Source organism: Siphateles boraxobius, unplaced genomic scaffold (genome assembly GCF_051911475.1).
Source record: "Siphateles boraxobius isolate OS27281-9 unplaced genomic scaffold, OSU_SipBor_1 56, whole genome shotgun sequence".
In the NCBI taxonomy this organism is placed as follows: domain Eukaryota; kingdom Metazoa; phylum Chordata; class Actinopteri; order Cypriniformes; family Leuciscidae; genus Siphateles; species Siphateles boraxobius.
Window position 1 is genome coordinate 11,762,501 of NW_027509182.1, and position 25,931 is coordinate 11,788,431.

At 40.6% G+C, this 25,931-nt stretch overlaps 1 protein-coding gene across 3 annotated transcripts in view; it reads left to right on the plus strand.

Moving 5' to 3' along the window:
- Positions 1–25,931, plus strand: part of fsd1l (fibronectin type III and SPRY domain containing 1-like) — a 62,478-nt gene that overhangs the window by 22,206 nt on the left and 14,341 nt on the right. For 2 of the 3 annotated variants that reach the window (XM_077206806.1, XM_077206808.1), the window contains exons 4-8: positions 12,784–12,885; positions 14,648–14,670; positions 20,980–21,101; positions 24,197–24,406; positions 25,571–25,669. In XM_077206806.1, coding sequence (XP_077062921.1) covers positions 12,784–12,885; positions 14,648–14,670; positions 20,980–21,101; positions 24,197–24,406; positions 25,571–25,669 — 556 coding nt within the window. Of the gene's footprint in view, positions 1–12,783; positions 12,886–14,647; positions 14,671–20,978; positions 21,102–24,196; positions 24,407–25,570; positions 25,670–25,931 lie in introns of all 3 variants that reach the window. The other variant, XM_077206807.1, reaches the window with a different exon arrangement.

A 25,931-nucleotide genomic window follows, 5' to 3' on the forward strand; every position in this document is an offset into this window, starting at 1 on the left:
TGTGTGTGTGTGTGTGTGTGTGTGTGTGTGTGTGTGTGTGTGTGTGTGTGTGTGGTTGGCTTTGGTCGGGCTGGTGATGTCATGGTGCTGTAATGGCAGTATTGAGTCCAGCCCTCTAAGTCCACTGAACAGGAACAATACCAGAGAGAGAAATGAGCTCAAACAAGTGATTAACCGTCAGCTCCCTTCCCATCCTTAACCACGTAACAGTACGTAAACACACCGGCTACAGGAACCCGGTCTTTTTAAGGTTATCAGTAGCTTCTGTATGTCTTTCATGTTTCTCTAGTTCTTTAATGTTTTATCACTATTTTTTGTTCACATGAATCAGTCTTATACACCAGTATCTAAATACTTTCTATAGTCATCTACACTTTCTAAACTCATCTCCTCTCTGACCATCCTGGTTATTATTGTAATAATATTTTACTTGATTTTTTTTATTTATTTGAAGTCCCTCTGTCGTTTTAATAAGAATAATGTTATCCCTTAAAACGTACTCGGTTACTAACGTAACCTCGGTTCTCTCTAGAGAGGGAACGAGTACTGCGTAATATCTTACGCTATGGGGAAAACCTCTTTTCCACGAGATATTGAAGCCAAAAATTATCCTTTAATTTTGATTAATGTAAAACGCTGTGCGGCAGCGTGCAGACATAGGCAAGACGGCTCGCGCGCCTATTGGCTGCCCTGCGGCAACAGCAGCAAGCCTATCGAGAGAGGCCCTGCGTGACGTGACATCCAATGGGGGTGCTTCGCGCCCATTTCGTCGCGTCCCGCCAGAATAGGCGTGGCCTTGGCCTATAAATACGCTCGACAGGCTGATACAAACTGGTTTTCAACGCTGAAGCGAACCAGCGCTGTTGTATGCACGGCAAGATACGCAGTACTCGTTCCCTCTCTAGAGAGAACCGAGGTTACGTTAGTAACCGAGTACATTCTCTTACGAGAGTATCTCTCGTACTGCGTAATATCTTACGCTATGGGGAACACAATGTAAGACGCCGTGCGTACTGGGATCCGACACCAAAGTCCCAAGGGCAGTAGCCCGGGGCTCATATAGTGCATAATCACCGTAGACTCACAAAGAGTCGGAGAAGAGAGGCTACCAGCATCATTCCCCACGAAATAGCATCCCATAGGAGCTAGTTATGTCAACAGTATATCCCGCAGACAGGGTGAACGCGTTCAGCCTGAACTGGGCAAAAATACGGGCTATTCAACACCCATGGAGCTGTTCCATCAATCAGTTAGCGATACTCGCAGCGGGACAGATAGTACTGAATTCTAGACCGACAGCAGCTTGGCCTGTAAGGCGGGAACTTCTAGGTTATAGAACCTTATAAATGTAGACGGCGAGGCCCAGCCCGCCGCCATACAGATATCATGCAAGGAAATCCCACTAGACCACGCCCACGAAGAGGCCACGCCTCTCGTGGAGTGCGCTCTGACACCCAAAGGACACTGCAGGCCCTTAGAAGTGCAAGCCAGCGCTATGGCATCGACTATCCATCTGGATAGGCTCTGTTTTGATGCGGCCAGTCCCTTGGAGCGTCCGCCAAACAAAACAAAGAGCTGCTCGGTCTGCCTGAAGACAGACGAGCGGGACACATAAGCCCTCAGCGGCCTGACGGGGCAAAGGAGATTAGCATCCGCTTCCTCATTGTTCACCGGGAGGGCGCACAGGGAAATAACCTGGGCCCTGAACGGTGTGTTGAGGGATTTTGGCACGTACCCGTGCCTTGGTTTGAGTATGACTTTTGAGTCATTAGGCCCAAACTCAATACAGGACGCGCTTACTGAAAGCGCTTGCAAGTCCCCCACGCGCTTCATTGAAGCAAGAGCCACAAGAAATACCGTTTTGAAAGACAGGTGCTTCATGTCTGACAAATGGATTGGCTCGAATGGGGCACCTTTCAGGGCTTCCAGAACCGTAGAAAGGTCCCACATAGGGACTGAGGGAGGTCTGGAAGGATTCAGCCTCCGAGCTCCCCTGAGGAATCGCACGACGAGGTCGTTCTTCCCCAGTGATTGGCCAGACGTCGGTTTTGCAAACGCCGCTATGGCCGCCACGTATACTTTGAGCGTGGACGGGGTTCTACCCTTATCCAGCAGCTCCTGAAGGAAGGAGAGCACTTCCGTAACCCCGCAGTCTACGGGTGAAAAGCCCTGAGCTTGACACCAGGTAGAGAACACTGACCATTTCGAGGAGTAGAGCCGTCTAGTAGACGGGGCCCTAGCCTGCGTGATCGTGTTTAACACTCCCTCCGGGAGGTTAGCGGGTACCCGTTGATGGCCCACACATGTAGGGACCATAACTCCGGGCGAGGATGCCAAATCGAGCCCTTTGCCTGAGAGAGGAGGTCTCTCCTCACCGGTATCGGCCACGGGGCAGTGCTGGCCAGCTGCATCAGGACTGGGAACCAGGTTTGGTTCGTCCATAGCGGAGCCACGAGCAGCACTGGGCATCCATTTTCCCTGATTCGTTCCAGCACTTGAGGCAGGAGCGAGACGGGGGGAAAAGCATAGAGGGGGCGTCGGGGCCATACGTGGGCCAGCGCGTCCCTGCTCTTGGAGAAAAAGTTCGGACAGTGAGCGTTTTCCTGGGACGCGAACAGGTCCACCTGCGCTCTGCCGAATGTCTCCCACAGCAGTTGGATCGTCTGCGGGTGCAGCGACCATTCCCCTGCTGGGACATTGTTTCTGGACAGTCTGTCTGGTCCCAGATTCAGGTGACCAGGCACATGCGCTGCTTTCAGTGAAAGCAGGTTGTGCTGAGCCCAGCCCAGGGAAGCGTTTCGTCAGCCTGTAAAGGCTTCGGGACCTGACGCCGCCCTGGTGATTTATGTACGCCACCACTGACATGTGTCCGACCGGACTAAGACGTGGCGGCCTTTTATCTGGGGACAAAAACGCCTTAGCGCGTTGTCTACTGCCAGCATTTCTAGACAGTTTATGCGTAGGAGCTTCTCCCGTTCTGACCACTGGCCAAAGAACGGTCTGCCCTCGAGCAGCGCTCCCCACCCCGAGGTGGAGGCGTCCGTGGACACCACCATCACACTCGAGGGAGTCCCTAGACTCACGCCTGACTGGTACCAGTCGGCTTTTTTCAAGGTTTCAGAGCCGAGACGCATTTCCTGTCGACCCTGAGGCGAAACAGACCAGCGGCCCAAGCCCGTGCTTTTTTGAACTCGTGCTTTCAGCCATAACTGCAGTGGGCGCATGCGAAGCAGGCCCAGCTGAAGTACTGAAGATGCTGAGGCCATGAGGCCCAGCATTTTCTGAAACCGTTTGAGCTGGACTATAGAGCCGCGGCGGAAGGATTTCACGGCGCGCTGAATGTTCAGTCCTCGCTCCGGCGACAGACGTGCTGTCATAGACAGCAAGTCCATCACTGTTCCCAGAAAGGAGATTTTCTGGCTGGGAGACAGCGAACTCTTCGCCCAATTGACTGTGAGACCCAAATTCTCGAGATGCTCGAGTAATGCGGTCTTGTGTTCTATGAGCTCTGATCGTGATCGAGCTAGAATCAACCAGTCGTCCAAGTAGTTCAAAATTCGCATGCCCTGAAGTCTCAGGGGTGCGAGAGCCGCGTCCATGCACTTTGTGAATATACTGGGTGCTGGAGACAGGCCGAACGGTAGGACTGTGTATTGATATGCCTGGCCCTCGAAGGCGAATCTCAAGAATCGCCTTCGTGATTGTGACTTCGTGACCTGTGACGTGACGCAATCTGTATTTGGAAATAGGCGTCTTTCAGATCTATTGACATGAACCAGTCTCCCTGGCGCACGTGCGCGAGGATTTTGCTGGTTGTCAGCATTTTGAACTTGCGTTTCAGAAGCGCTTTGTTCAATTGTCGCAGATCTAGAAGATCTAGCAGATCCCGTCTTTTTTCGGTACCAGAAAATATCTGCTGTATACACCCCCTTCGCTCTGAGATAAAGGTTCTATGGCCCCTTTGCTCAGTAGTTTCGCTATTTCGGTTCGAAGTAGATGAGATACTTCATTGTCCACCGTGGTTTCGACACGCGCCGTGCAACGGCGGGGACGTCGAGCGAACTGTAGCGAATAGCCTCTCTTTATAGTGTTCAACACCCATTCTGATTCCCCGGGAAGCATTGCCCATGCATTCGCGTGGATAGCTAGAGGCAGAATGATATCCGGGCTATGGCCGCGGCACAGCGGCGGCTGCAGAGCTTCGGTGTGCTGAGACATGAACACTGTGTTTAAAGTGTGCGAGGCGGGGGGCGCGCCGATCACGGCGGGCAGCCTGTTCGCACTCGCTTTCTCTATGACAAATTGTGGAGAGAGAACGAGCGGGACAAACCCCGTAGGGTTCAGCGTGTCTGAGAGTGAATGTGGGCGCGGGACAGCGGGCACATTTACTGCACTGAAAACACCGTCGGCTTGAGCTGACTGAATATGTGTTGGTTTCGTTTTTACAGAAACCGTGGGACACGCACTGTGTAGTGTTTGTGGGCACTGTGTCGTGGGCACATTCACTACGTTTGCACAATCGACATGAGTCGATTTTATTTGTGCTAGCCCTGAACTGTGGCGGGCTGTGTCTGTGTGTGGGAATGGGCACTGTGACGTGGGCATTCTTACAACACTCATAACACCATCGGCTATGGCCGGGACACCAGAAAATGCACTCTTTATTGGATTTATCTGGGTCGCCGTAAAAATGGCGTTAATGTGCAGGCAAGCGGGCTGTGGTACCGGCTTGTTTACTGCGAAATACACTGGAACAGTCACATTGTTTGGAACTGAACGAGCGATAGGTTTCGGTGGAGTCTGGCCGCGGCGAGACTTAAACACCGTGGGTCTTAGCTGACTGTATGTGTGTTGGTTTCGTTTTACAGAAAACGTGGCACATGCAGTGTGTAGTGTTTGTGGGCACTGGGTTGTGGGCACATTCACTACATTTAATGCACAATTGACATGAGTCGATTTCATATGTGCGAGCCCTGCACTGTGGCGGGCTGTGTTTGTGTGTAGAAATGAACACTGGGCTGTGGGCATTTTTATTACACTCAAAACACCATCGGCTGTGGCCGGAATACCAGACAATACATTGCTTATATGATTTTTCTGGGTCGCCGTGGAAACAGCATTTGTGTGCAGGCAAGCGGGCCATGGTACCGGCTTGTTTACTGCAAAATACACTGGAACAGTCACATTTTCTTGGAACTGAACGAGCGAAAAGTATCAGTGCAAGTCTGGCCGCGGCGAGACTAAATTTTATCTGCTGCGAGAGCTGGGATCGAACACGGGTCTCCCGTGCGATGGCTGTAGGTTTCGCCACTATCCACAGGGGGAAACGACAAAAGCTTAAAATAGCTCGAGCATATAATAGAGCGTCATCACAGTTTTGTGTGTGTTGGCGTTTGTTTGCATGCGTGCGTGTTATACAACAGGCTCATTGCTGCAATATTGACATTTTCAGCCGCTCAAACTAAGAGGAACTGAGAAATGTTTGAGAAATGGAGATTGGTCCGGCCTCGGCGGGACTAAAAATACACTCTATCCTCATTTCGCCGATGACGCATGCCCACGGGGGGCGGGGTAGCTTTCTTATAACGTAAAGAAAAGCTACCCGCGGTTTAATGCTGGCCCGTTTCCCTGACGACTCGCGGGCAGAAGGGGAGATCCACAGAGCTCGCCCAATCCTCACTGTCCGACGCGGGGATATAGCAGCTGGCCTCCTCTACAGATGCAGCTATCTCGTCGTCATTAATGGCGGAAGCGGCGGCGCGCGGCGGCCGTTGTCCGTCAGTGAGCGACTCGATTGAAGCTGGTGAAGCTGGCGGGCGAACCGGCGAGCTTTCACGGCTGGAGAAGGATCGGGGACCCGCTGAGTACGGCGCTTTGCGGCGCGGCACTACAGCGGGCGGGAGTCTCACTCACCATGGCAATAGCTGGCCTCCTCTACCGATGCAGCTATCTTGTCGTCACTAATGGCGGAAGCGGCGGCGCGCGGCGGCCGTTGTCCGTCAGTGAGCGACTCGATTGAAGCTGGTGAAGCTGGCGGGCGAACCGGCGAGCTTTCACGGGCTGGAGAAGGCTCGAGGACCCGCTGAATACGGCGCTTTGCGGCGCGGCACTACAGCGGGCGGGAGTGCAGACTCGGAGAGAAAATGCCAGGCAAGTCCTCAGAGTCACCATGGCAATAGTTCCACAGGAACGAAGCGTCTTCAAAAAGACGCTTGCTCTTTTAGAACAGATACAAAACAGAGATAGAGTGTGAGTCGCAGCGGCGAACACACACTCAGCAGTGAAAAGGATATGAACGCCGGAAAGCGTAGCAGGTACGGCGGCTGAAGGCGGCGAGGTGTAGGCCAGCGACTTCAGGCTCGAAGGCTCGTCCCGCAGAAGGCTTACAATCAGACGGCGCGGCTTCTCACTCCGGATCCAGCGATGCAGTAGTGCGTCGCTGAAGAGTTGAAAATCAGTTTGTATCAGCCTGTCGAGCGTATTTATAGGCCAAGGCCACGCCTATTCTGGCGGGACGCGACGAAATGGGCGCGAAGCACCCCCATTGGATGTCACGTCACGCAGGGCCTCTCTCGATAGGCTTGCTGCTGTTGCCGCAGGGCAGCCAATAGGCGCGCGAGCCGTCTTGCCTATGTCTGCACGCTGCCGCACAGCGTTTTACATTAATCAAAATTAAAGGATAATTTTTGGCTTCAATATCTCGTGGAAAAGAGGTTTTCCCCATAGCGTAAGATATTACGCAGTACGAGAGATACTCTCGTAAGAGAACTCATCTTTGATCACCAAAATTACATATTTAAAAGTTTTTTCCATGAAAAAATTCTCCGTGTCTTAAAATATCTTGAATGTAACTCGACACCAATGTTCCCTCTAATTTTTTTTCTTGCTGAGCAAAACTTTTTTCTATTGGGCGGACATATTTCGCCACCTGAGCAAAAATATTCTTTATATCTGACCTGTACAGCATACGTAGAAACACAATGGTTTCCACATTCAGTTGTAACTTTTAACTTGAATGTGGCATTTCTATTTTATTTGACCCTTGATGTAACTTATTGGTATTAAATCATATTTTTGAAAAACAAGCAGATAATTAAGAAGTCACTAAATGAAGCACATTTTAGGTTACCTGATGTTTTTTTCACAGTGCTGTTAACTGTACAGTCTTTACCAAGAAATCCTATGAAAAATAATTTACAAAATCTTCTGCAGGACAGTTCAATTCTTTACAATAATAGAATATACTATGAAAGAAAAGTAAGCTGTTACACTGAGATGGTTTGGGGAAAACATAGTGTTTTTGTACAGTCAATTAATTGTGTACAGGAAGCATTAAACCATCAAAGTTAAATGATTGTTTATTTCTTATGAATTTCCAATATTTTCTTTAGCAGGCGGTTTCAAAGTTTTCAATGGCAATGAGCCCGTGAGCGTGAGATTCTTTATTTAGGCTTATAATATAATAAAATATAGGCCTAATATAATATAATATCAAAAAAACGAATTGAAGTATTTGAAGTGATATAATATATCAGTTTAAATGCTTAAATTTGTTTACATATTATATTATTATAATATATAACAAACTGAAGCATTTAAATAGATCGAATAGCTAAATATTTTCAAGAAAAGTGAATGTGAACTCTTTTATAGTAATCTAACCATGCCTGACCCCCCCCCCACACACACACACACACACACAAACATAGATTTAAACTAATGATAGCCTATTTTGAATTTGCACGCGGGTGGGTGTGTAATTGTTACCGTTCTGTGTCCATCAACAGTTATTTCTACCACTTTAATCAAACCACTCTTCTTTAAAACATTATGATGTGATTTTATTTCACATGTCTGCGTTTCTCGTTGCCTCTCGTATTGAGCTATTTGGTCCGCACGCAAGACTCACTGCCAATCACACGTGCTCACATCATTCTCTTTCTATGAAACCTGTAAACTGCATTCACCAGTTTTCACTCTGTAGCGGTTGACCAGAGCACTGAAATTATTTCTCACTTAAACTACAATCAAATGGATTTCCCCACACATTTCACGTCAGTCCTCTGCGTGGCATTTTAATCTTTTCTGCGCGGCCGCGGCTTCAGAAGTGCGCGGCCTCGCACACGCGCAGCTTAGAGGGAACATTGCTCGACACCCTTACCTCATTTAGTATACGTGGTTCTATGAATATGCAAATGAGCTCCGCCTCCACTCACTCACTCAGCTCAGAGATCCACTCGTTGACGATCACACGTTGATCTGATTGGTTACAAGGTAGTTTGTGACGTCAGAAACACCAGCGATTCCAAACCGTGTTTTTGAGACTGTTTTTGGTTCACTGCAGTTTTAAGGACAAAATACTCAGCAATGCTGTCGACTAGGGGCTTAACGATTCACTCGTTTGCTCGATGCATCGATTACAAATCCTGACAAGGCATATGCAGCGATCTTGAAACATGTATTTTGAATCGTGAATCGTTCGGTCAATATTCGATTTAAAATGCTAAGAATCGAATAATTTGCGATTCTATAGCGATTCAGTGCACATTAAGTGACTACATGCGCGAATTAATGAGGCGTTGTGCTGCGTCATTTCGCGTCCTCACAGCTCTCCTTCACAGACAACGCGTTTGTTGCGTGGAAACGACGCCGTTATTTCCTTTAAGATAAGATACTATCAATACTTTTAAAGCCTTTTTAAATATTGACTTACATTTCTACAAATGCTAATTTATAGGCTTTGGAAATATTTTTTATAATAATAGATTCATTAAAAACTAACATGAACTAACATTAACAATGGACAAAATGTCGTTTTTGTTCCCACTCTCTGACCCCCCGAAGATCCTGTGTAATCCGCACCCTGACTAAGACCCATTGGGGGAAGCATTTAAATAATCCTATGAATGAATAGAAAAAATTAAGAATCGAATTAATCGAATCGCATTGAATTTTAATGTGAATCGCATTGAATCGAATCTTTCTGAATTAGCAAAAATCATTCTTGAATCGAATCGAAAACCTATGAATCGTGAATCGAATCGATTCGCTGCCTACCCAAAGATTCACAGCCCTAGTGTCGACTTATGAATTTACACAGTTTGTCTTAAAGCATATTAAAAACATCACAAAGACATATAAACAACATTTAAAAGCTTGATTTTCACCACAGAGGGACTTTAAGTTGTGTGACCACGGAGTTACATTTTTAACCTATTTCAAAGGCAATTGAATATTGGGCATTAAATATTAGTGGTGCACTAACAGTGTTTTTACTGTTATAAAAATTCTGGCTGATGAAGAGATTATTATTCATGTTATGGCTGATAACTAGCCTGATGGCTGATATTTTGCACTATTTCTGTTTACCAATTAAATTAATTACATAAATTGTTGTTATTATTATTATTAGCAGCATTATTATTAATGTCAGCTTAAAGTATCCCAAACTTCAAGCATAAGGATCTGGATGAAATATTCTGAATGCTCAATCCACAATCTGACAGTGTCGCACCAATTTTCGTTATTTGACCAGATGAGGACTGGTCACATGACTAAGCTTGGTTTCTCCCAAGGTTTTTTTGTTTTCTTTTTCATTTTTGTCATCAATGAAGTTTGGGTTACTTGCCACTGTTGCCCCTGCCCTGGCTTGCTTATTTGGAGACACTTAGGCCTTGTCCACACGGAGACGCATTTTGTTGTATACGTAAAAAATTGTAACGTATCGGCGTTTCGTCCAGACAGATGCGGCGTTTTGGGAGACTGAAACCGCTATTTTCTGAAACCGGGTCCCAGAGTGGATAAATCTGAAAACGACACCCATGCGTTTTCGTGTGTACGGCCAATCCGTACGTTTTGTGAAACGATGATGTCATCATACCACGTGTCGACTAGTCAGACATCGCATTATAGGACTTTGCAGACTCCCTGGGATATGATTTGTTTATGCATGTAGTCTGTATTGTGTGTATGTGTAACTTACTTGTATGTGTTGTTTGTAACTGCAAATGCTGTCAATTCAAAGAAAAACTACAAAAAACAAAACAAAACATCGCATTATTGTATAGACCTTATGTAGCCCCGCCCCTTTTTAGCACTGCGTTCGTTGTCTTTTGTCTTCCGGTCTGTATTTTCACAGCGATCCTGCGTATTTATGAATGAACGGCTCGTTTAAAAATCTTCCCGGGCTAATGACATTTGTTAAGACATCTGCTTTAAACATTATAATCCTACAATTCGTTAACTTTAAATTAAGTAAATCCACTTCAAAAGCTAATTACTCCTGGACAGCCATGCCATAGAAATATACAGAGCGAACCGCTAAAACGGAAGTTCAAAGACAATATTCCAATGATGGCGGCGCCCTTGTTTCTCTGGCGCATAAGGTCTATACATCGTGCAAGGTTTATACGCATGCTCTAAGTCGTCTTCTCCGTTTTTAGTGTATCTCTGTGTCAGAAATACAGCGCCTCATACTGGCCTGGCATGTATACTACATCGTTTTGAGTCGGTTTCAGTGGTTTCGTGTGTACGCAGATATTTCTTGAGACGCCGCCATGTTTACGGAATTTTTTTTTTAGAACGAGGTAAAAAACAAAACAACGGATAGGGAAAGCTCTGGCTTCGTGTGGATGTGGCCTTAATAGTCTGTAATATTATTGATTTGACTGTACTGACAAAATTGGATGAGATCTGAAGTGACGTCACAGGTTTTCTGCAGATCTGAACAGTTCTTTGGTTTACTGAGCAGATTTCTTACAATTCAGTGGACATGTAGGGTAAAGCTTTTTTTTCCAGTGTCATGTTTCTTTAGCTCTCATTTTTAGGTGCAAATAAAAGTGTAGTGTAATGTAAAACAAGAATTTGTGGATTAGAACCTCGCTCTTGAAGGATCTTAGACATTTACACCTGGTCTTTGCACAATTGGATGGCTATCCCATATATTTTTACATCACCCTCAATGCTCTTTTAATGAGATTTAAGCAATATTGGGATTTTTTTTTAAACTCCACATCATGTAAACACAATTCGTCTATCAAATTCATGCAATTATGCTCATAATTGTAGTAAAATATTTGGTGTATGCCCATTTTAATCGCAAACAAACAGGCATGTCAACACTTTATTCATATCTATTCCATCTCTGACCAAAGTGTGCATGTGCTTCCAACATACATAGTTGACATTGTCATGCGCAAAATTATAAACAAGTTGGTAAATAAGGCATCACATTTTTGGGGTGCTGAAACTGAGTTCATGTTGACAATGTTGTGCGACATGAATGTAATGCAGTGTATTGATGGTCGAAAATGAAGATATTTTAGGCACGTCACTAAAAAAAATCGAATATGTCAATAAATATGTGATTTGCATTTGATGTAAGTAGATTAAAACCGTTGCGAGTAACACGCTTACTGTATGTGAGTTCATCATCTGTGCTGTGCATTGGGCTTTGTGAATAATGGTAGTAAAAATAACCACAATTTGTTGCAAATAATCAGAATAATGAAAATTGAGATTATTAAAATAATGATAAAAGAGGTTTGCTTGTGTCATGTAGGCATTATTGTAAATAATCACATTATTGGTGCACATGTAAATGTAAACACTGTATTATGCGCTTAACCGATTTGTTTAAAAACTCAGATTAATTCAGGAATACAATGAGTGACGTTATGAGTGCATCATTGAATTCACTCAACTGATTTGTTCAAAAATACAAATTCATTCAGGAATGCCTCTTCTGTCTGTTGTAACAGTTCATGTACCGTTTTGATATAGGGAAACATGGCTATATGGTAAAATGGTCAAAAAGGAGTTTTTCTATAAAATTATGATTTTTTTGTTGTTGTTGAAATTGATAGATTTATATACCTGGAACACATGTAAACCAAAAACAAGTAGATCCCTATCATTTAATCCCTATCATTTGGCTCTCATATCCTTACTCTCATCACATCTAACTCTGCACTCTTTCCGTAAAATATTACTGTATTAATTTTCTGAAAAGAAGAAATCATTTTGTTATTTAAATACATAAATGCAACTATACTACAATAAGCACTTTAAATGAATAAATAACTGCAATCATATTCTTGATGGTACTATCTATAAAAAATCCCAATGGGGAAACTACTGCAATTTCACTGTGGTACAGCGTTGCTGTTGCCATCAGAAAACAATGATGATTCTCTCAATTTTCAGTAAAACTATGTTAGACAAAGTTGATTTGTGAATAAAAATATCTAATTTACCTATCAAATATGCTGCAAAAAAAAATCTCCCTTGAGAAGAGATGTTTAGAAATGAGGTTAATAGAGCACTTCAACGTCTTCAGTGTGAGGGTTTTGGAGGGACATTCAAATGTCATGTGACTTAAAAACAGCACATCATTGGCTACCTTAAGGCCTGGCCTTTTAAATCCCATAGTGCAATATATTGTATTTTTCTCTGAATAACAAGGAAATGAGTAGAGATTAATTGTTGCCTTATGGAAATTTACACTCGCAATTGTGCTGTTGGTCTGAATGTCAACACAGCTCTGATTTCTGCTTATGGGAGAATCACAGTAATGTTGAAATCAGGAAAAACAACAGAATTTTTTTTTTTTTTTTTTTTTTTTTGCTTGACTATGAAAAATGCACAACTGTTTATCTCTTTGCAAGCCTTAAATAGAAAAAAAGATTATACTGTTCAATTTCGAAAATATGAGCCTGGATGTTATCAGCTAACACAGATCATTTAAAGACCACTAATAATGATGTATCTTTATCTGTCGTTCAGAACCAGCTGACCCAGAGCACCAGTGCATTAGAGAGCGCAGAGGAACTGTTGGAGTTTGCTAACAATGCGCTGCACATTACAGATGACGGCGAGTTCACTAAGGTAAGCGTTTGATAAAGGATAGTTGCAACTTCGGACATTTGTTATGTAATTTATTAAAATGCTGCTTTTGTTGTCTCTTAAAATTCCTGTTTAATTCACTGTGGCTTGTTTAAAGTGCCCCTATTATGCTTTTTTTCCCGATATGACCTTTCATGCAGTGTGTAATAGAGCTGTTTGTGAATGTAAAAGGTCTGCAAAGTTTCAAAGATAAAAGGAAAGAACTGCCCGAAGTGAGTCGCCAGTCTTACTGCTTGAATCTACATGAGTTTTTAACAAATCTGCATAATGGTCTTCATCAGGTGCTCACGAACACTGTCTACAGACGCTCACTGTAGTTGTAGCTGAGACTGGAAGAGTTTGGTTTGGGTTGTCGACATGTTGAAAAAAATGCTGTTTTCTGCTGCCAAAGCGAATCCAAAGAATACGAACTGATGCTGGAATTGATACGGTAAAACTTGAATGCATCAAGTGTTTTGAAAGCCTCTAGAGCTGAAATTAAATATGCTAATGTGCGTTTGGTTTCACTGTGAGAAACGAGCTGATGCTATATATTATGAGAAAATTTTACTTCTTTTTAACCTTGGAGGCATGTACACCTATTATAGGAGACTTGAAAAACAAAATTATGAAATTTTAAAATAGCAAAATAGGGGCACTTTAAATTTGCGGGCAGAGAGAACAAAGAACAAAATACATAATAATTCGGCTTATTTTCAGGAGGTTGATTTTTCACTTAAAGGATTAGTTCACTTCAGAATTAAATTTACTCAACGCCATGTCATGCAAGATGTTCGTGTCTTTCTTTCTTCAGTCGAAAAGAAATTACGTTTTTTGACGAAAACATTCCAGGATTTTCTCCATATAGTGACTTCAATGCGCTTATTTCACGCAGCCGTTATTTTGAAAACGAAAGCGAGGCTCCGGTGGGAAGAACCCCGGAAGTAAAGATAAACAACAATGCATTGGACTACCACCAACCTGAAGCTGCTGCCGCCATTTACTACACTATTGGATGTTAATATCCAATATAGGATATGTAGATATAGTTCGTTCCTGCTTATTTTTTTACTTTCTGGAAAAAAAAAATTATAAATGATTTTCACTGTATATAGTCTAAAGTATGAAAGAAATGTATGTACATTTTTAGAATAACTAATTTCTACATTAAACACAACAATACGCCATCGCATTTGCGACTCTCCTATGATTAAAGGCGACACTTCCGGTTTTCTTCCCACCGGAGCCTCGCTTTCGATTTCTAAATATCGGCTGCGTGAAATATGCGTATGGAGTCCAACGCTTTGAAAGTCCAAATGTGAGTTTCAGTGCAGCTTCAAAGTCTCGACACGATCCCAGACGAGGAATAAGAGTCTTATCAAGACAAACCCGCGCTCATTTTCTATAAAAAATAAAAATATATACACTTTATAACCACAAATGCTCGTAATTTTAATTCTGAACGAATCCTTTAAGTAATGCTAATGGATAACACAAGTCTGTGATTCTATGATCTGTTCATTAAAAGTGAATCTATGAAAATCTAATGTATGTATATATATAAAAAAAAAATCTATTAAACTGCTTATTAACATGTGCTTTTTATGTTTAGGATCCTACTTTACCCTGTGTTTGTGTGTGTATATCCAGTCCGGCACTGAGTTGCACAGAACTGCATGCTTTCACTTCACCCGCATGGCGATACTAACGTCCTGCTCTTTTTTACTCTCTTCCTCTTTTTCTTCACCTCAATCACTGTTCCAAGGCTGCCAAACAGATCAAAGATAGGTACAGTATATGTTCCCCTCTCTGTGTGCGGTGTGTGTCCACTGCATGACACATACATGCACATTTTTTTTGTTTTGCACTGCTAAGCCGTATACTGACAGTAATTGTTTGTCATGGGGTCGTAAAATGCCGTTCAAATCCATAATGTTTTTCTCCCAGGCTTCAATCCCTTGCTTAATTAGTTACTGTTTTTTGACAAACACCAAGGTTGTGTGGAGATTTAACTGCAGTCCAAAGTTTACAAAAAGAGATCAATTAAAAAATTCACTTTTTTGAGCACCGTACGTTAATGATTGCGCTTCGTTGTGATTTGGATGCATTTTAAAGATCTAGCCTATGCTTTTATTACTGAAATGCTGGAAAGTATTCACAAGAACAATATTTCATCACCACTCAAAAGAGAAAGAGAAGAAATGCACATAAACATTTGAAATGGCAGCAATATATACAATAAAAATATAAACCAAGCAGCTTAATGTTTACCTCATGTAAATACCAGGATGTATTAACTTATTTCTGCTTATTTCCACATTTTTAAAATGACATCCATCATTTTGAGATAACATACGGAAGAAAGACAGAAAACAATTTTAACAATGATGCATCCATCTTCCTATTTTTAAACAGATTTAAATAAATAATAATTAGGATATTATTTTACTATTATTAAATTAAATATGAACTTCTTATCATTATTCCAAGCATATGACATTTTATTTACAGCAGAAAATCATGAGCAGTGTGTTCCCAGGTTCATAGGATCACAAAACTCGATCCTCCACCATGAATAAATCGGCATCCGAATGCATGAGTTTTATCACTGAGGTGCCGTGAAAATTAATTTTTACAGACGTCCACATACGAAACAATTACCGTCCGAATAGGGCTTTAACCAAAGCAATTTTGGGCTGTTTGTTGAATGTTTGAAACATGATGAAAAGTTTGTGGGACAAAAATTATTTATTATTATTATTATTATTAATAAATTATGGGACAAAATTGTCTTTGTGATATGGGAAAACCTGAAATCTGTTCAACTCAACTATCCTCAGAATTCAAAAAGCTAAAAAAGCATAGTTTATATGCTTATAATATGCTTTATATGCACCTAATAATGTCAATAATATAAAAATGGCTAAAAGGTTCAGTAATGGTAAGGTAAGTCAATGAAAAGCTCTCTAAGGGTGTGTTCACACTTGAATGGTTTGGTTTGATTAAAACAAACTCTAGTCCGATTACAAAGGCAACCAAGCACTAAATATATGTCATTAAAGCCTTTTTTTTTCATCTTTAGGTTCGGTCTTAAAAATGACAGTGTGAACGCTAAGTGAACCAGGACTAAATGCATCATTTTTTTTTTTTAATCAAGGGCACTACAAGCATGAACACACCCTTAATGATAGTAATGCCAATGTGTGTGTGTGTGTGTGTTAAGGAGTCTGATCTCAGTCAACGGTTGTCTGTGTGCCATTATGTTGGTTGTTCAGACACTTTAGTCATGTGCTACGTCTGAAATCGAATTGTTCCTTATGATATATTATGTGAAAAATACTACGCCAATAGAGTAGTATGTCCAAATACATAGTATTCGGGGGAAAAAACACAGTAGGCAAAAAGTCCTTGGATGACCTACTACTTCCGCAGAGATTCATCTGTTGGACACTTTACTATCCCATGATGCCACAGGAGAGGATTTATGAATGGCAACATAACGCAACTGGCGCTGCGTTAAAGGCCCAAAATGAACCTAGGGCTGAATAACACATGGGTACCGAGTCGAGCGTTCTCTGGGATGCGTTTTCATGATAATCGAATGTACCCATGTACGAATTGTCCTTTAATGTTACACACTTACACTATATACAACATACTTTAACGGTCACAAAGTAGATTTCAAGCCAAATATTGTACCTAGTATGCGATTTCGGACGCAGCCATGTTTTTTTGTGATGCATGTTAACAAGGATTTTCACTGTTTGCATTCGGATGTGTGCTGAAACTATATTTGCTTTTAATTTGCATTTGAAATTGATTCTCAGACACTTTTAGTAGCAATAATACAGTAAGCTCAATTTTACCTGCTAGTGAAGAGATAAAATTGTGTAACATTAAATACATCAGCCACCAAATAAGATCTACACCTCTGCCATAACACTTGTGTGTATCGTTTGTGTGTAATAGAGCTGCACTATTCATCGTTAAAATAGATTGCGGTCTCAATTCAAACACCCACGCAATCTTTTTCCTAAATGACAATGATTCGCCTGTGTCTATAAAACACTTGACAAGTACGAGCAAATAACGATTTTATCAATTACATAGCTACACCAGTAGGTGGCGACAAGAGATACTAAAAAATCTATTCGTTATTTAATCATTCATTCAAGAGATTCGTTCAAAAACGCAGATTCATCCAGTAACGATTAATTTATCGATTCAAAATAAATTCTAATTTATTCAACATTTTTAAATAGACTGTAGCAATTAATGTTTTGTCATATGTTATTTTATTTAGTTGTCTGTTCGGAATCGTAATCTTTTAAACAAAGAAAATGGTGATTTTCAATTTATCCAGAATCGTGCAGCTCTAGTGTGTAATCAGCCTCAACGCTCTGCAACCAGAGATTCTCCTTATAAATAATATATGTAAGCCTATCTGCGGTAGCTTTGCATTCGTTAGGAATGAAACGCTTCTAATGAAAGCGGTGAGGCTGATTACACAGTTCTGAAGCATACATTAATTACACATGTATGTACAATGGGAGTGTTATCCTTAAAACTATGATGTGCTGAAAATGGAGATGATTACTTAAGTAAAATCTGAAAACAGACTAAATTGTACTGCAATCCAGCACACTGACTCCTGTTTTACACCGTGTGAAAATGCATGTGTTATTTATGGGATTCTGTGCCAAATATTGTCTTTAATATCAAAATATATATATAAAAATTAATTCATTATAAAAGTAAAACTTGGATTACACTTAATTTTAAGGTGTCCTTGTTACAGTGTAATTATACATTTAAGTACTGAGTAATATTAATTAACATGTACTTACTATACGGTAAGGTTAGGGTTTTTTGCATGTAATTATGCATAATTTACTGTTTTTAAAGTTTGATAAGAACCCATATGCAGTTTCTTTACAAAAACATGAACAAATACAAACATGAATCAAGACTTGGCTTGACGATAAAAATGAACAAACTCATAAAAGCTGTAACAGGGAACAAAGCTAGACAAAAGACAATGGTAACATAAGGGCTTATACACACACAAGACACACCTGAAAGCAATGAACCAATGACCAAACAGAATAGAAAACCACATGACAAGACCAGGAAACAAAGGAACCATGACTACAAAATAAAAGACATGAGCATGAAACAAAACCCCAAACAGACATGTAAGATTACACCTGTTTTAACCCGTCATCCACTTGTGATCCGATTCACCGAAACGCATCTTAACACCAAATACACTGTAAAATAAAGTGCAACTCAAACTTGATCCTCATGAAATCATGACCAAGTTTACATCACATGATTGGTAAATAATTTACATAGACTTGTTAAATCTTGTTAACGGCTTTGAAATGAAAACGCAATGTTGAACACAGTAAATGCTGAAATTCACAGAATCGTTCTTAAAATATGTTTTATGAAATATTGTGACTCAGAACACATGCTTGAAGATTTTAACTCATGAATTTATGAAACTTCAAACTCAATGAAACAAGCTCAACATCCGGAACATGCAAATAAAATATATTTTTTAATTGATTGATTTAAAAAAAAAAAAATACACTGCAAGAACAGTTATGTAACCATGTAAATGGCTACTCAGAGGTCTGAAGCAAAAATATAAATTAGCCTTGAATTATATTCATATAAACGTATTCACTGTGATCCAAAAATCTGGGAGCACTTAAGTAAAATGATTTTTTTAAAAGCTGAAATATTTCTTCCACACTGTTAATATGGAAATAAACAAACTGAACACTAGAAGAGGTCACAGGAGTCCTGAATAATGGAAGGACTCAGCTGTATCTATGTGTAAGCAATAAGGTAACGTTACTCGAGACTGTGCTGTATGACTTATTCACGATATAGCACAGCCTCGAGTACCTTATTGCTTTTATAAAACGGTTACCACACAATACAAATATTAAAGCCAAATACATATGTTTCAATGCAACTTTCATGAAGTAAAATCACTAAAAGCTTCCCTTTTTCAGCTGGAAAAAAATAGTCCCTGACCGTAAGTTACACACATTATTTCGCCTTTAGATGGCGGCAAAGACTGTCTTTATGAGTGAGTCAGTCAGTAGAGAAGACTTTTATATTGAAAGGACAAACACTGTTTGTGAACTCTGAGAAGCAAGACAACTGACAAATGACTTGCGTTTCATGGCACGGGAAACCTCTTAAAGATGCATTGTGTAATATTTCTGAGGATCTATACAGAAATGCAATATAAGATCCATAACTATGTTTTCAGTGGTGTATAAAGACCTTGCATAATGAACCGTTATGTTTTTTATTACCTTAGAATGAGACATTTATATCTCCATAACCGCGGCGCCCCCTTCTATGGAGGTCGACATATTGTGTCGTCATGTTTCTAGCGTAGCCGACAGCGAACACACAGCGCTACAGAGCGCGTTTCCTCACTACCTTGAAGAAGAAGTTTTCAGTGGTGTATAAAGACTAGAGGCTGACATTTTTTCGGGAATCCCACGGGTCACGGGATTCCCGTGGGATTCCTGGAGGATGGGAGTCATCTTTGCTATCAATCACGGGATTTGGACGGTACAGGATAAATGGTTAACGGGAGCAGACGGGAGCGGGAATCAACCAATAGCAAAGACGACAAAAAAAGAAAAAAGTAAATGCATCATTTTGTAGTTTCCTTTTAATACGCCTACAATGTAACGCAATTAAAAAATAACTACACGACCCAGCCGTCCCAGAAGCCATCAGTGCTTTTTGTCACGGCTTACCGCCGAAATTCAAAGAGCAGTGATGGAGGGAGCTAACAGCCGCGGAGAAGTCGATGTGGCAAAAAATGATTTACAGCGCAAAGTCAGAAGTAATGACATGTCTATTAAGTTCACAGAACTGGTCGGAAAGTCTGAAATATTAATTAAGTTTATGAGAGTAGAATGTGACGGTGATAGCACAATGTACGCTGCTTGTAAGACATGCTTAGTCTTAGTCAAGTACGCAAGTGATTCAGGGACGAGCGGTCTGAAGAAGCACACTTGCAAGGCAAATTCGGGAAAGAATCAGCCAAGCATCGCTTCGTTCATCAAGCGAAAATTGCCGTATATGGGAGCGGTACAGGAGCGGGAGTCAGTTTAAACAGGAGCGGGATGGGATTGGGAGTCAATTTACCAGGAGCGGGATGGGATGGGATTATTTTTTAAACTTTGGTCTGGGAGTGGGACGGGACAAGATTTCTTTCTATGGGAGTGGGACGGGACAGGAGTGAAAATCCACTCCCGTGTCATCCTCTAATAAAGACCTTACTTACTGAACCGTTATATTTGTATTACCTTAGAATGAGCAGTTTCTGTCTACACACACCGCGGGCTCCCTTACATTGAAATGCGCCGACATGTTTCTACAGGAGCCCTAAACGGACAAACGCATTTCGTTACTATGTTGCTCTTTGCGCAAGGAAGCAAGCTTAGTTCAGCGAATAAAACACTGACACAATGATGAACAAGCAACAATAATATTCGCAATAACATATAGTTTTACAGAATAATTAAGTAAACATGATTTCTTAATTTATCCTTGTAAAGAAACCTCATTGCTGAACTGCTACTCTCTGCTGTCTCAGGCGACGACATATTTTCCTGTCGGCCACCGTAACTTTTGTTGGTTGCAATTCGTAACGTCACCACTAGATGCCGCTAAAAATCACACACTGCTCCTTTAATTGTTAAGGACAATATATCGAAGCGGACATTCAAACGGATTTTTATTACGAATATAGGACTGACCTGAAGGAAGATGCTACATCTACTGTAAATGCAGGTACACTCGCTTACTTGATCTCTCACAATACTTTACTCTATAAGCTTCAATGAGAACAAACATATGTTTACGTTGCTAAGAGTGGTTGCTAGCGGTGTTGTGTAGTGATAACGTTACATAGAACCGTTGGGTGAAGCCGTCATATCCGCGTTTTATCGTGAATAAAACACAGCTATTGACCAATCAGAATTAAGGATTGGAACTAACCGTTTTATAAAGTTATATATATCAAATAACCATACTATTATTATTTTGCTCTTTAAGGGTCACAATGGCTCCTGCCTTCCGCTTGACTATGAAGCCCAAAGCCACAGATAATATGACGCACCTGATGGTGGACTTCAGTCAGGAGAGACAGATGCTGCAGGGCCTCCAGTTCCTCCCCGGTAAGTTCATTACTGACTCGGTTTCGCTGCTTGTATTACCGGATCAACCTCTCTTGAACCTTCAACCTTTCAGTTACCAACTCCGCGTCCACCATCTTTATCTTAGTTACTGAACCTGTGATAGAAGAATCTAACACGGGGGCAAAACAGGGCCGAAGTCCTAGAATGTAGATTAAACTAATTAAACGCACCTAATCAAGTATTTCAGGCTTATTTGAAAACTACAGGTATGCATGTGTTCCTTTCCCCAAGTATTCATGCAATAGGCCCGGTATAAAACCTACATTGCATTAAAAACGATAAACCTTATCAGAGTTCAAATTATTAAAAAAAGTATTTGTTTCGTGATTTTGAGTTTTAGGGCCAGATTTACGGATAATGTGCAAATTAAAGAACAGATGCAATAGCATTCATTCATTATGACCAACACAATCTATGGCTGCGTTTACACTTGGCATGAACATGTGACCTGTATCCGGATGTTGTCCACACACACATTGAAAAGACAAGTGTAAACGCGCTTCTGATGGGAATGTTCTCCGATCAGTGTGTCCCGGTCCGGAGGGAGTCGAGGACGCATTGTGATCGGATCTCAGTGTAATGTAAACGCGATCCGGCCATCGTGTGTGTCTGCATTCACACAAACCCCCCCCCACACACACACTGTCATTATTCCCCTCCTCTCTCCGGGACTGAGAGCTGTGTGGTTTTGCGATACAGTCGAGTGCGAAGTACATCGCAAATACACTGAAATGTTTGCCTTCGCACCCGAAAATTGCAGAACCGTTCATTTTCTGTGAAGAACACGCATTTCCCAGCAAAGCTGGCAACGTTCTCGGACCCGTACGTTCCTCTGTACCGTTTCCATTACAGCATCTATCCACATTATTAGTACTTGCAGCCTTTTCATCCTCATTTTGCGAGATTTGTAAAATGTCCCGCGACTGAAACTGTTTTTAAAAGAAAACCCACCACTTCAGGTGTACTTTGCACCGGAGAGATCCTAATCCGATCTGTTATCGAGATACAGAAGCCACTTGATGTGGACAGTTGTAAACGCACCGTGTCCTGATTGGCTTATGATCCGATCATGATCACATGTTAATGCCAAGTGTAAACGCAGCCTTTGAAGAGCAGCTCAAATCAGCGTAGGGTCGTAAACTAGCAGAGCCGATGATATTCAGGTGCAGGTTATCTGTTAACAACACAGGTGAAGCACATAAAAAATAACGTGGCTTGGCAAACAATATGTTCGGATAACGTCTTACTCTGGCATTTTAAATAAATGAAGACGAGTGGAGAAAATTCCCACCGTCTACACATAATTAATGCCACAAATACCAGTAAATTGACTAGCGCAAACTTTAGTAAGTCACGATTCATTTAAATACTGTCCTCCCATAAATTTTAGGTCTGAAAGGGAAACTCCTACAAATGCATATGCAATAAGGTCAGCTGCAAAAATAACCCTGTCCATGCACTTTTTTCAGCACTAATGTTTTCCTGCATTTCTTCAGTAGTTCTGGCCCGAAGTCTTATGCAAATACAATCTAAAATATGATTCTTTTGACTGTGCATTTCTGTGTTATGATGAGCTTTACTGATTTGTGGTTCATCATATAGGGTGACCGCACTGACTTCTTGTTTCATCTGCTCGTGTGTTTTGCATGTGTCATGATGACTCTGCTCTTTTGTGAGTCACTCTGGCTCACGGCTCTACAAATGCACCAAATACAGACGTTCCTCAGCATTTTAAAAATATCACTGTAAAATAACACCCCTCTCAGCTCTGATGTTACAGGTCAGGAGGAGGATTTGGGTTGTGCATTTCTGATTGGCTTTCTAAACGCTTCAGTAGATATCAACTTTTCTGCCTCATCACTCATGAGCCACATTTACATTTGACGACCCCTGATATAAGTCTCTGCGTTTTAGTATCTCTCTGCTTCTGTGTCCTTATGACACCAAATTACACATTTAATGAATATTAATTTTCTTATACTGACATTCCCAGGTAATCTTCCTAGACTGTGCCAGTTTAATATTTGCACAGATATTGTTCCATTGCCTGATATTCATAAAGAAATAATTTAGACTATGATTTAGTCAATCAGAAACAAAGGTACTTTACTTTTCTCTCTTTCTGTGGTTTAATTTTTGTGAGAAAATGGGTTGTGGGAGGTTACGTTAAATAATGTAATGTAAAATGAGAAGACATCTTTGTAATGTTGTATAAATGTGATTTGATTTATTTGTTGTATTTCTCTTCAAAAAGCAATAAAAATGGTGAAACTCGAAAAATTACAATATCGTGCAAAAGTTATATTTTTTATGATTATGGCTTACAGCTTATGAAAACCCCAAATTCAAAATCTCAGAAAATTAGAATATTACTTGAAATCAATAAAAAAAGGATTTTAAAAACAGAAATGTCGGCCCTCTGAAAAGTATAATCATGCATGTGTATATACTAAATATATTAGTTTCACCTTTTAATTTGAATTACTGAAATACATGAACTGTTGCACGATATTCAAATTTTTCGAGTTTCACCTGTATATATAATATATATATATATATATATATATATATATATATATATTTTTTTTTTTTTTTAGATTTAGCCTGCATTGAGAGCTCATTTCTACTTAAGATATGGTTAGATCAGATAAAAATATTCAACATAATTTTAACAGTTAAAATTCTCAGTGCATGGATATTTCTTATTGGAAGTTTGATCCATCCTAAAATACCTGAGATTTCTGCAACGTTGCAAAATTATATTTTATAGCGCCCACCCCTATCCGGTAATAAAACAAGTGAAGTCTTTATGAGTGAGTCATTGAATCATTCGCTCAACCCGATTAAAAAAAAAAAAACATTTTACACAGACTGCAGCAATTAGCCTTTTGTCAGAACCTCTAATTACATGTTATTTTGTTTAGTTGTCTGTTCAGAATCATGGGAAAATCACGCTCTCTGTTTGAAACTCAAAAAAAGGTGATTCTCTATTTATCCAGAATCGTGCAGTTCAAGGTGGTACAGTAAGTATGCATGAAAACGCTCAGTGTATTGTTGTGATCTTCCCCAATTAGTGCCAAGAGCCCCAGAGATCGTGCTCGGGGACTGTCTGGTGATGGATAACGAGGTGACCGTAACCTGGAGAATGCCCATGGAGGACAGCAAGATCGACCACTACATCTTAGAGTACAGAAAAACCAGCCACGAGGGTCTGCCGCGTGTGAAGGACGAGCAGTGCTGGGAGGTGCTGGACGACATCAAGACCACTGAACACACACTGCAAGGTGCTGATTGCATTGATGCACCATTAATGCTCCATCGATGTAAGGAATAATTGATGCGTGGTGCATCATGGCCGTTACAGCTCGGGTGTGCATTATTTTCAATAATTCAACGGCCCAATCTTATAATTCAAGTCAATTATTTTGCTTATACTACGGTTACCACATCTCAAGACATTGTCCAGATGTTGTATTTCAAATAATTTTTCAGGTTTTTGTCCTTAAAAGGCTCTTGTATGTAGTGATTTCTTACGCGTCTCATCCCATGCCTCCGTTGCTTATTCCAAAGTGTCATTTTAGAGCTAGAAACGGAGGCTTGAGTGATTGATAGTAGACTAATACAGTTATTAATGCAGTTATAGAGAGAGATTAAGAGTGTGTGAATTACCTGAGTGAGTGCGTCTCTCAACAGTGTTCGGCAGAAGCGTCTCTGCTAATAGTGAAACTGTAAGTTCATCTTCTTCAAGAACAGCACCGGTATTACCTCACTAGTGAGAAATGTCATGTAGCTTTTAAGTTGCTAAACTATTTTACTGATAAAATCATCATAGCAGCGCTGACGACACATTTCTGTGCGAGTGTGTGTCTGTACTGTGTGTGTGTTTGTTTGAGCGGGAGAAAGAGAGAATGGGCTTTCCGTTCATAAGAGAATGTCATTTTGTGGCAAAAAACATGGAAATAATTTGACGTTTTTATCCTATTGTTTACAATATTGTCATTGTGGGGTTTGGTTCTTTTGCTGTTGTTAGCTGACTGGAACTACTTTAGCCGTGATTTCCCTGAAAATAATATAATAATTATATGGATACTATTATAGGTTTTGTTAATATTTTGAATTAGATTTTGTTTATTTTAATTTTAGTTAATTTAGATTTTTGTTTTTGAAATTTTTATTAGTTTTCTTATATGTCTGTATAGTTTTTATGAAGTTTTAGTTATTTTACTACTTCAACTAAAATGAAACAAAAATTTTTGCTTCGCAAATAATGAAATAATTATTTTTATTTTAGCTATTGTTTGTTTTATTTCAAGTAATGAAAAGTTTGAAAAGTTTTAATTAACGATAATTACATTAGCGGTTATGTGGTGCTTTTCTTGAATATTAAAATATTCTACATTTCCCACTTTTATTCACAAGGAAAACGGTCTATTCTATTCTTTCGGCAGGGTTAAGATTTGACTCCAAATTCATGAACTTCCGGGTACGAGCGTGTAACAAAGCAGCCGCAGGTGATTATTCGGACCCGGTCACCTTGGAAACTAGAGGTAGGGTTGTGTATTAAACCATGTAAAATCATTATATAGCTATATGTATAATGTATGCATATGTGTTTTCCAAAGGTATGGGGTCAAATTTATTTTAAAACGTAACAGTAGCGACATTTATAATGCTGTTTTTATATTCATCAAAGAATCCTAAAAAAATGTGTCCTGCTCATTTTACATTTTAAAAAATATTAATGTTTTTCAACATTGGTAATAATCATAAAAGTTTCTTGAGCAGCAAATCAGCATATTAGAATGATCT